We start from the raw sequence: 12,124 nt of genomic DNA on the forward strand, positions 1-12,124 counted from the left end.
GTTGGATAAATAAAAGCACAAAGGCAGAATAAATGCGGGTTGCGAGTTAAGGAGCATGGTCGGTGTTAAATTAAGTGGCAGGATAAGAAACAGCGTGATACAGAAATGTTGTGATATGAAAGAAGGTATAGTAACAACACAGATTTAAAAACAGTTAATATGCCTGTAACAGGAATTGATAAGGGTGTGATAAGAGGAAGTATGCAGGATCATGGCAAGTGGAAAGATGTAGTCTCCGCCTACCTCTCCACTGCTTTCTTAAGAGGCTTGATTTATTTATCTGTTCTAGTTATAATGTAGAAAACAATTTGTCAAATTATTTTTACATCGCCAATATTATATTAATGTGATCCATACTATAAATATTATAAATATAAATATCATTCATATAGAAAGAGATCAGTGTGGCATTGTCAAATAAAACGAGAATAAAATTAAACATCTGTCAGATGTCAAAAGTCAAATCAGACAGATCCAAAGACGTATGTACCAAAGTACATACGTCTTGTTTGTTTTGTTGGTTTGAAAGTCGAAGATGTAACTGGCTTTTAAAATTCGCTCTGATATAATTCGCCATAATTAATAGGATTGTAGATCGAATCGGATGGGGTAAACAAGTGAGGTGAACCGGTTTGTTCAAAATTGAATCATTAACTCTTGGTCGTAGTAATTAACTCGAATCTGCATGACTTGCAACCGAATTCAGTATAAAATAAGATTAAAGTGTGGAAGAAAATGTGGTTTAATTCTCTTATCCTCAGTGTTTTAATTTGTATTCATTTTATTATTGCTGACGGTGAGTATTCATAAACAAAAAGTATTGAATCCTTAATTACGCGTGGCTCTCGGCACTTTAGAAATACAACCACCATAAATGTCGTATGTGACAAGGGTCTATCCCTAATAAACCTAATAAACACGATGGGCTAGCAATCTGTCACTATTGATATCTCAATTCTATCATTTAGATATACAGCTGAACATCCCTTTGTACAAATTTAAATTTATCACATATCTCATTAACTGTTTCAGTTATTGCAAACATTATGTATACACATAAAACTAACTTACACTCAAACTTAGTACATATTTATACATTTAATGTTAAATATAATTTTAATGTTAGGCAACTACAAAAATTTTGAAATCTGAATAGACTTAAATATACCTAGTATTGCACAATTAACATTTATCTATTAATACCTACTTTTTATATTTCTATGTTTCTAAATATTTTAATAAGTATACAAAATAAAAATATTTTCTGGTTGGCTCTATGTTTACCCCATTTGGGATAAAAGACATGATAATTTTTGACAACTAACCTAATTATAAATATTTTTGTTTTAGTTGGTGATGATTGTGAACCAAACGGCCAGTTATCAGAAGGTGTTTGCACTTTAATTACTGATTGTGAAGTGGCAATAAGGTCAGTGATATATTTATCTGTTTTGATATCATCATCCCTTACAAGATACCTAGTGTAATTCTCATTATTTAGATAAGAACTCTGAATAAAGTAAACAAGTTTGTGAAATAGGTACCAATACAAATATCAAAATGCCATTTTTAGCAACTTCTAACTCCACTTTTAAAGTAGAATAGTTTAACATTCTCAAATCTAATAATAAATAGTGTGATATTTTTTTTTCAATATACATTTTATTGGTACTAATGAAGGAAAATAAATTTATATTATTTATAAATGTAATGTAGTCTTTAAGTTATGTTCCAAATTGTTTGTATAATGCAGCCTGTTTTTAACAAAATCTGAATATTGGCGTTAAAACCCATATCCTCTGCCAATGTCCTTTACAAAATAAGCCTTTTGCAAAACTGGACCTGATCCATTATATGTCTATTACATACTTTAGTAGTACTTAGACATGAACTTAAATAAATACAAAGAAGAGCAAAAGGATACTATATGCTAAAATATATAACATACATACATAAAATCACGCCTCTTTCCTGGAGGAGTAGGCATAGACTATCTCTTTCCACTTGCCACGATCTCTGCATACTTCCTTTGCTTCATCCACATTCATAACTCTCTTCATGCAAGCTCGGTGGTTTTGGGTACTTTTGACCTGACCCTTTATCAGGACGTCCTTAATTTGATCAAGATATGTTCTTCTAGGTCTTCCCACTTTGATCTTTCCCTCCACGCTCTCCTTGTATATCTGCTTAGTCAACCTGCTTTCATTCATCCTCTCCACATGACTGAACCATCTCAACATACCCTTATTAAAATATATAAAATTGTAATTATTCAAAGAATCAATATTAGGCATTATGATATACTTAATGCTAGTGGTTACCCACAACTTGATAAATGTAGCCTAAGTTTGAGCTAAACAGGAGTTCTGTTAACCTTATGAGTTTCTTTAAATTAATCTTAGGTGGAGATACCATTTAAGATTAATTTCACAAAACTCAGTTCAGGGATTCAGCTGTAATAGGTAAACCTTCATTTTAAAAAGAGTATGGAACATAGTGTGGCATAATACAAGTATATTAGAGTTTTAGAGGCAAAACAACAAATGACTATTTCTTTTTCAGGTCTGTCAAAAATAAAATATATGACAAGTTTGAAAGATGTGGATTTTTAGGAGATGATGAAGTTGTTTGTTGTCCTCGCACAACATACAAATTTGGTAAGAATATTTTGTTATAGAAAAATATATTGCATGGAGGATAGCAAAATTTTACTTGCAGCAGTCTAGTAAGTATACTGCTCTCTGAGGTTGAACAGATTTTCTCTGAACTTAATTCCATCAAGAAGGCATCCTTTAAAATTTAAATTTATTTAAATTGTAATTTTATTTGGGAGAAAAACATGTTATGTATAATTTAAACTGCTCATAAAAGTAACTTAAATAAAATATTAACCCAATTTTTGCTTTAGAATGGTTGAACATTTTATTTTCAGGAAGTGGAACCTCAGAAGCACCTATTGCGTCTCGGAGAAAAGCTGATACAGGTGAATACACCACATTAAAGTACCCTTCTTATTTTTATTTTTGGCCCTTCGACTGTAATTGGTTTGAGCTTTAATTCTGCTTTTCACACCAGACAAGGATGCATTTAGTAAAATTAACAAGTATCACCCTGTTTTATAAAGTATTTGTAGACACTCTAACATTGAACCATCCTGTGTCTTTTCCATTGATGTTGTCATTCCTAGATTGTCAGCTCTGTCAGGGAAAGTTAACCAAACCACTCACAAAATACCAAAATGAAAAAAAAATGCAGAGATATTTTTTTCATTCCTGAAAAGAGAGCCAATTCTCCTCGTGTCTTTTATTTTATTATAATATAAGTACCTGGGTGACCATTCGGTGCTCAGCTTACGTTAAAAAATGAACAACCGGTGGACGTCACAAAAACTATAAAAAATTGTAATAAAAAACCATCAAAACCCACAAAAAAATGTTATAGCTTAAAAATAAAACTGTCCATTGCCAGGAATGACATGAACTCAGGAACACCGACTTGAAACTACCTGACCTCGATTTGCCCGATGTTAAAAAAGATTAGTTTCTAGTTATGCAAGCTCAAAATAATAACTATTTTACAGAATGCGAGAAAATCATCAAATCGACAATTACGCCATTAGATGTCCACATTATAGGCGGAGATATAGCGACCGTCGGGGAATTCCCTCACATGGTATACATATAATTACAATAATACATATCATTCTATATATCAGATAACATTGATCGATAGTCATACCTACTTGTTATGAATTTCTCAGACTTTTTATTCACAACATTATGACACAGCAAATTATTTTCTTATAATTCTAGCATATTAATTAGAGCCGATATTAGGTAAGCCGTGTAGTTCCCGGCACCAATACAAAAAAGAATAGGACCACTCCATTTCTTTCCCATGGTTGTCGTAAAAGGCGACTAAGGGATAGGCTTACAAACATGGGATTCTTTTATAGGCGATGGGCTAGCAACTTGTCACTACTTGAATCTCAATTCTATCATTAAGCCAAATAGCTGAAGTGGCCATTCAGTTTTTCAAGTATGATATTATTTTATCTCCTCATTTCTTGTCGGCATTCTAGTTCATTCATTCAGTTTGGGTCTAAAATATGTAATTAAAATCTATAATTAATTTATTTGGAAAAGGCGCAAAAAAATCTTTATTTAGAGACAGAGATTTTTGAGTGTAACAATAAAAATCTAAAACTACGGAAGGTTTTAACGAAATTTGGCACAGAGATAAAATAGACCTCCAGGAGTAACAAAGGCATAGTTTGCCTTTTCTGGAAATTAAGGTATGGTTATTCAGATGACCCTGCACCTAGAAATCTGAATTAGATAATATTAATGCCTTGAAACAATAGGAATAACATGAGCCTCGCCACCGGTTGGACTTGGGATTCTCTTCATCAACTTGGGATTCTTCTATTCTTCTTGCGCTCTTCTTCGGCTCTGTTGACTCCGCAAGGGATATAGACAGGATTATACGAGTAGTATGTCAAACTTCGCGCGCAGATCTGCAGTTGAAAAGCTGTCAAAAAATCTCAGAAATGAGTTGCAAAATAAAAAGAGTTGACAAGTGTTAATTGCGACATCACAGTCACCAGTAGGTACATATCACTTAATACTCATATTTACGTACAGTACGTATTATCTATTTACAGGTGGCTGTAGGTTTCGACCGCGGCAATGGTTACATATTCGACTGTGGGGGGGCGCTGGTGTCTACGACATTTGTCATCACCGCCGCACATTGCATAGACACTTTAGACAAGTAATCTCTCTCACTCTTATGCTCCTCATCTTTGGGATTTCCCACACTCTGCTGCTATGCTTTGGAATGCGGGTCGCTTTCGATTCAATGAAATAATGTTACTGCATGAAACCGCATTCAACTAATGACCTAAAGGTCAAAAAGGGACTAGGTACAAAAGTACCTAGTATTGCACGACCAGTGTTTATGTTTAAATATCGGGACTTTTTACATACAACCATATATCATGCCTCTTTCCCAGAGGGATAGGCATAGACCACATCTTCCCACTTGCCATGATCTTCGCATACTTCTTTAGAGGCTTAAGTGGGCCTAGGTTGAGGGTGGAAGGGAAATGTAATTTATTAATTTATGCCTTTAATTGAAATAAACTTCTGAGGGCACAAAAACTCAAGTTAAATGAAATAATTTTTTTATCCTCTCTCATCTCTGGGTGTTCCCAGATGCATAATCCGACGCTATATGTTTTTGGGCCCGGGGCCCGCAGTACTAGACATTTCTGAATGAAAACGCCAGCCTCATGTGTCTTGTAGAATATATAAAAAGAAAAATACAAATAATAATTATAGAAAAAACTGGGCAGACTGGCATAAGAGAATTACTCTAAAACGATGACCTATGGCGCAGCATTTTCTGTAGAAAAATAGAAATGAGTATAAATATTATAGGTCATTAGAAATGCCACATTTAGGAATTTTGCACCACATGCAGTTTTCTGCGCCAAATAAACTCCGAAAAATTTGATGCAAAAAGAAAAAAATATAAGAGTCAAAAGCATCACTTCCGACGTCACATTCACCAGTACTTATCACTTCTATATTCTATGGTAGTACGAAAAAAAATTACACTTAGGAGATTGTTTTAGAAATTAACCGACTAAAAAAAGCAGGATATCGATTGTAAGCTTCTCTAGGTAGGGTTCTCTTTTTACAAAAGTTATTCAAATTATAACATACCTATACCTTTTCAATTGCAGAATAAAACCCAGCATAGTGCGTGTAGGAGTAGTAGAGCTTGGAGGTAGCGAGTGGAATGAGAGGTCCGATTTCAGGATCGAAGAAATTATTGTACATCCTGAGTACAAACGCCGGGAGAAGTACCACGATCTAGCCTTGTTGAGGTAACTTTATAGATATACATATAAATCACTTCTTAATCTCTTACGGGGTAGCGTTCACAGTCTCGAAAAGACAGTGGAAGGATACGTTCAGAGGGGTTAGTGCGAGTTTTAATCGATCAAACGCGTCGAGCAGGTAAACGCGAATTTGTGTGTGATTTGATCTGCGCCACCTAGTGGTAACGCGATGGCACTAATGCAATTCCATACAAATTCGTGATTACTTGCTCAACGCGTGACTGCTGCTTCACGACAATGCTAGACCACACTTTGCACAACAGACTGCTACCAAATTAGAGGAGCTTCAATTGGAAAGTCTAAGACCGCACCGTACTCCCCGGACCTTGCTCCAGATTACCATTTTTTTTTTTCAAAATTAGGAAAACTTTTTCCAAGGGAAAAAATTCAACTTCTATAGGGCAGTCCAAACCGCCTTCAAAGATTTTATCGGTTCCCGTCTCAATGGTTTTTATAGTAAAGGGATCAATGAACTACCTACGAGTATGAGATGGCAAAAGTGCATAGATTATAATGGTTAATATTAATAAACATTTGACTTTTTATTACTCCTATACCCAACGCCAATTTCATATGTACGGACCTAATATTATATATGCACTGTTTATACCAAATTTGTGTATGCGTCTGTATTAATTTTTTGGTCTATCTATTGTGGATAAGGTACCTAAGTCTAGAAAATCCGCATACAATTTGTTTGCGTTGTTACTCCTCACAGATCTTATGTCCCGACTCCTTATTACAAGTTTTAATTTAGTTTGAGACAAATCTAACGAGTTCAATTCTATTTGCAATTTACATGTTAGTACATAAATGTGATAAGTTATCCACTCCAGGGTTGTACATTACTACCACTTTAATAAGTGGCATCTGCAATATTTGGCACAGAATAGCGTAACCTACCGCCGAACCTCACTCGCATCTCGCCTGATTGAAAACTCATTAAAATGACGACATTATTACGTCTGTATCCCTTGCTGGGTAGACAGAGCCAACAGTCTTGAAAAGACTGAATGGCCACGTTCAGCTATTTGGCTTAATGATAGAATTGAGATTTAAATAGTGACAGGTTGCTAACCCATCGCCTAAAAAAGAATCCCAAGTAAAAGTTAGGATTACAAGCCTATCCCTACGTCGCCTTTTACGATATCCATGAGAAAGAGATGGAGTGCTCCTATTCTTTTTTGTATTGGTGCCGGGAACCACACGGCACAACTTACTTAACGGACTTTATTACAAGTACATGAAACTTAAAATACAAAAACAAAATGTCTCCTGCTATCTCGCTCATAATAGCGCACAGTTCAATTCGCGCTCAAATGACGCGTTCTGATAGGCTCAAATATTTTCGCGCCATAGAATATATAAAACTTCTACGCAGGTATATACATCGATTTAACATAAAAGTGGTAATACTGCAATCATAGGCGAACTCCGGGCTTCTTACTAATGAGACATGCAACCGAGTTCTTTTTTCTTTAAGTACTAAAACACAAAAGTAAATAAACTTGATGATGAAAAAAATCAATGCGATAATTGAGATGTCGTATTTAATTATTTTGTTGTTGTCTAACCGTAGTTTATTTTAGTAATGTATTTTTGTTAGACGACACTAAGATTGTTTATCTTTATTTCAGTACCTAAAGAAGTGGACTATTTTCCCACCATAACCCAATAACTTTTTATTCGATTTCAGGTTAGAGCGGCCGGTCAAGGTATCTAGTGATGTGAATGCAGTATGTTTATACACTAAAGACGAGGATCCTACTGTCCCCCTCACTATCACTGGGTGGGGTCGAACAAGTACATCACGTAAGAACAAAATATTACATCGTGGATTAAAGGAACTTTTGTGCGGCCATATGATTTTTCAGATTAGCCTGTTAATAAACGGCTTGACCGATTTTCATTAAATTTTGTGAGCATATTGAGTAGTAGACATGTGTCGTTCCGGACCGTAATAGTTCTCGGAACTATGTCCGGAGGTGGAACGATATCGGTCCAATCCAAACTGATTGGCTTAGTCGGTCCACAGTTCCTAACATATCCGCGACCAAATATGAGGGCGCCGCCGTGCCGCCACCGCGCTGCCGCAAAATAGTAATCACACACTTCATTAATTTCGTAATATTCTTAGATACTTATGTAACTATTCAATGTTATTTAAAGTAACAATTGACTCCAAACACTCATTTGTAGATTGTAAAATAATTTACTTTTGGTTGTCAGTCCTAAGCCTGCCAAGTATGAAGGTAAATCAATTGATGTGAAGTACATTACATAGGTGCTATGGCTATGGTAATATTATGTCGTGTCAAGTCATGTGTGTTATCTATTCTAAACATATGGAAATACGACGACGACTATCGTCGTCGTCGTCGTAGTTCCATATCCAGTTCGTGGGTAAGTAACGCGCCCTGCATTGAAAATTTTAGCGGAACTAGATAGTTCCGCGAACATGATAACGGAACTAGTTCCACAGTTCCGATGAACCGTTCCAGGTTCAATCCGATCCTGAACATGATTGGCACATGTCTATTGAGTAGGTCTTGGCCGATTGGCCAACATCTATTTTTCATACCCCTTAGTGATAAGATAAGATTGCCGGGACAACTAGTATTGTATGAAAAAATGTTTTCGACTCTTATCTGATCTTTGCCACCTTTGCAGGGAACCTGGTCCATATTGGATCACGGTAAAAGCAGCACTAGAAGTATATGCCTATTCTCTTACTCGTCTTTGACTATATCCTACGGGAAGAGTTGTAGTGGTTCTATTTTAAAGGGCCGGGAACGTCTTCTATACTTACAATTACTTGTTTCAGGCGACGTCCGGAGTAACGTTTTATTGAAAACGAACGTGTCTGTAGTGAGTAGAAGCAAATGCAGCGAGTCGTACGCGAACTGGCGGAAGCTGCCAAGCGGGATATCCGTTGGACAGCTGTGTGCCGGGGACCCTGATGGATTGCACGATAGTTGCCAGGTAAAATGTGTGTTTTATATTTTATGGCCATGGATACGAGGCTCTTTAATCCTTTGAACGTCTGTACATATCCTTACCTAGAGCTGTAAGTAGAATTGCCGAACTACTAATAGTTGACGTTGTAAACGACTAGAAGCACATCATATATAATAATATTTATTAATATACCTATTAACCAAGTCTTGATTTTTTATTCTGGTATTGTTTCAACATAAAAATATGATTATTGAGGTTAGGTCAAGAGAATCCTAAACCAGCGAGCTTGCACAAAGAAAGTTAAAATAAATGTGAATGAAGCGAAAGAAGTATGCAGGGAGTGGCAAGTCTCTGGCTACCCCTCCAGGGGAGAGACGAGATTTTAAATATGTAACAAAAATTTGAATTATTTATGTATTGTTTACCAGGGCGATTCCGGCGGCCCCATCCAGTTGCCTCCGTCGTCAGACGCGCAGTACCGACTCGTCGGTGTGACGTCATTCGGGCGCGGCTGCGGATCGTCCGAGCCAGGCGTCTACACACGCCTCAAGCATTACCTCGACTGGATAGAGCGCACCGTTTGGTCCAACTAGCATTTTGAAAATGGAACGCCGCCGGCCCGGCAACACCACTGATCTCTACGCTATATATACTCAGAATCTCATATTGGCAATGTAAAAATTACCCCCTATTAATTCATGCCATTTTGGCACAGATAGCATTGAAAGTCTGTGTAACTAATAGTAGTGATGAGACACTATTGCAACGCCAGTAGAGGGGATCACATTAACTTTAAAAATCATGACTTATTCCGCATTTTTGCTAAAAACTATCTGTTACCATAATTCATATTTATATTTTATATACTTCTATAAAGGAGGAGACTCAATTCTCAACTCATTTGCATTTGATGTCATTTATTCACTGAGGGCGTTTCAAATGGGGGCCCGAAACAAGCTGTCATTTTGTGTTGGAACATGCGGTACTTGTGTTAATTCATGTCAGTGGGCTGCACCGCTTGGTTTCACAAAGCAAAGCTTGTCAAGGCAAATATTTTATATCTACTCTCTCTTCTCATTCTCTTTGCTTATCCGAAGTGATAGAAAGAAAAGACATATGCTTGTTCACGTTTTTGAATTAGCGGGAAAATAGTGAAAAAAAATATGTGTTCTTGTTGCATAACATCCGAATGGCTAATGGTCTAGTTTTCATTTATGTACACTTTGTTATTTCTTAATGTAATTAAGAAAATAGAGAATGTAAATTTATGTCATGCGTAAAATGTTAAAATATATACTTTATCCTAATTGAATCCGTGAACGCAATCAATTTTGTTGTTTGCTAAAATAAAAATGTATTGGCAGATAATACACAATAAATTATAAAATACTTAAAAGAAATACATATGTAGCAATTTAGAATTATTTCGAGTAGGTAGGGTGCATTTATTACTGACCAAAACCGTATGTCGGATATTTAAAGCATACAATATTGTTGTTAAGCATATTCTCTGATTCTGAGTATGCCATATTCTAAATTGTTGTCAAATTAAAACAATCACTAACGTTACTAGTCAAAAGCTCTCTTTACAGTGTGTTTGTACCTTTAAATATATTTATTATATAAACCTTTTTCTTGAAATTGTTCGATTTAATACATATTTAGTTTAAAAAACCAGGAAATTTGGTTAAAAGAGCAACTCTGTGTTAATATGTACTTTATTGTTATATCTTGAGTTCTGTCCTAACTCAAATATATGGTTGGAATGATTCTCAAGCAATAAATCATACTTGTAATGTTATGAATTCTGATTTCTTATTCTTATTTTTCTCTTGACTTGAGACCCCTGGGAAGAGCCCTGGATGCGCCTTTGACCATGAACGAAGCTACACCCGTCTGGCTTCCGAAATCTTTTAGGGGAACCTAACCCATATTGGATCATGGTGACACTTATTTATAGATATTATATTACAATTAAAACTCGTTTTAAAAAAAAACAACAAATTTTATTAAATCCCAACTAAATTATAAATGCGAAAAAAAGTTTGTTTGTTTACCTCTTCACAGATTATCTACTGAATAAATCTTGAAATATACGTTATATATAAATAAGAGTCTGGAGAAGGACATAGTTTTCATGCCGGTAAAAATTTCCCGTGAGGTTTGCGAAAAACCTGTTTTCCTTTGTAGTTGGTGCTAATTTCTTTACTTTTTTGTAGATGGTGCTTAATTCACGCACGCTAGCTGCGGGTAAAAGCTATTATGAAATAAAATACAAAATTTTGCTGAATATTGGGTTAAAACCAAGTTAAAGCACATTTTAAAAACATTACTTGAGGTTAAAGTCATGCAACTTTACCGACTTTACGACGGTATGCAAACAACACACAAAAGCAACGCACACACACCGCGGCTGCGTAATGAAAATGCAGTAGACTCCCAGGCTAGACGTGTTTCCGGTTGCCGCCATTTTATTTAGGGCTCGTGCACCGTGCCGCCGACTTTTGTACGACCTCTGACGCTCTGACTCAAAGAGACTTTGAACGATCAAACAATAATTATTTAAAATAGTTATTGCAAAAAAACAAGTTAGTACTTAAGATTCTCGGGTGAATTTTGACAAGCGAAAAAAAATGGCCCGTGAAGTTTGGACAAATTCTGTAGTAATACTAGACTACCGGTGCTTTGTCCGCGTAAACAAAAATCCCATTAATTTCCGTACCTACTCGCGGGAACGCACATCCTAGTCGGTCTGAGTCAATGCGACCGTGGTCGTGCGAAGACGGTGACATGCTGCACAAGCCCTAATATACACCGTTCTTCCCCAGTTCTGTGTTACAACACGTAATGATTATAAATTACCCGGATTTGGGGTAATTTTAATACTTTGTATCGTTTATTAAGTACAGTAGTTACATTCTCATGTATTTTGTTTGTTTTTAGTACACATCAAAAGACTCAATATTAGCAATATTATACCATACACTTTACATTACCTTATTGCAATGCAACAAATATAGGTAATTATCTATTGCTATAAAAGGATTCTTGTAACTATACACGGATTTTTTCTTGGATTTGCCTTATACAATACATACATACATCTAGTCACATGTATATCCCTGGCGGGGTAGACAGAGCCAACAGTCTTGAAAATACTAAAGGGCATCAACGTTCATCTTTTTCCATGTATGTAAGAATAGGTTATGTCTTTATTCTTACGGGATAGATAAAGCTCAGATTTACTTGCTAAAAATT

At 35.8% G+C, this 12,124-nt stretch overlaps 1 protein-coding gene across 1 annotated transcript; it reads left to right on the forward strand.

Annotated features, from left to right (window-relative positions):
• Positions 1-466: 466 nt before the first annotated feature.
• Positions 467-10,671, forward strand: LOC106132090 (serine protease snake). The gene is made up of 10 exons (XM_013331407.2): positions 467-796; positions 1,351-1,429; positions 2,563-2,657; positions 2,933-2,983; positions 3,581-3,672; positions 4,664-4,773; positions 5,750-5,893; positions 7,605-7,720; positions 8,733-8,890; positions 9,295-10,671. The coding sequence occupies exons 1-10, from the start codon at positions 736-738 to the stop codon at positions 9,457-9,459; spliced, it is 1,071 nt and encodes a 356-aa protein (XP_013186861.1). The 5' UTR covers positions 467-735; the 3' UTR covers positions 9,460-10,671.
• The last annotated feature ends 1,453 nt before the right edge of the window (positions 10,672-12,124 follow it).

Source organism: Amyelois transitella, chromosome 13 (genome assembly GCF_032362555.1).
Source record: "Amyelois transitella isolate CPQ chromosome 13, ilAmyTran1.1, whole genome shotgun sequence".
NCBI lineage: Eukaryota > Metazoa > Arthropoda > Insecta > Lepidoptera > Pyralidae > Amyelois > Amyelois transitella.

Coding starts and splice junctions, on each gene's coding strand:
- LOC106132090 (XM_013331407.2), top strand. CDS start 736: ATGTGGTTTAATTCTCTTATCCTCAGTGTTTTAATTTGTATTCATTTT. Junction 2,658..2,932: donor TCGCACAACATACAAATTTG/GTAAGAATATTT, acceptor TTTTATTTTCAG/GAAGTGGAACCTCAGAAGCA. Junction 5,894..7,604: donor CACGATCTAGCCTTGTTGAG/GTAACTTTATAG, acceptor ATTCGATTTCAG/GTTAGAGCGGCCGGTCAAGG.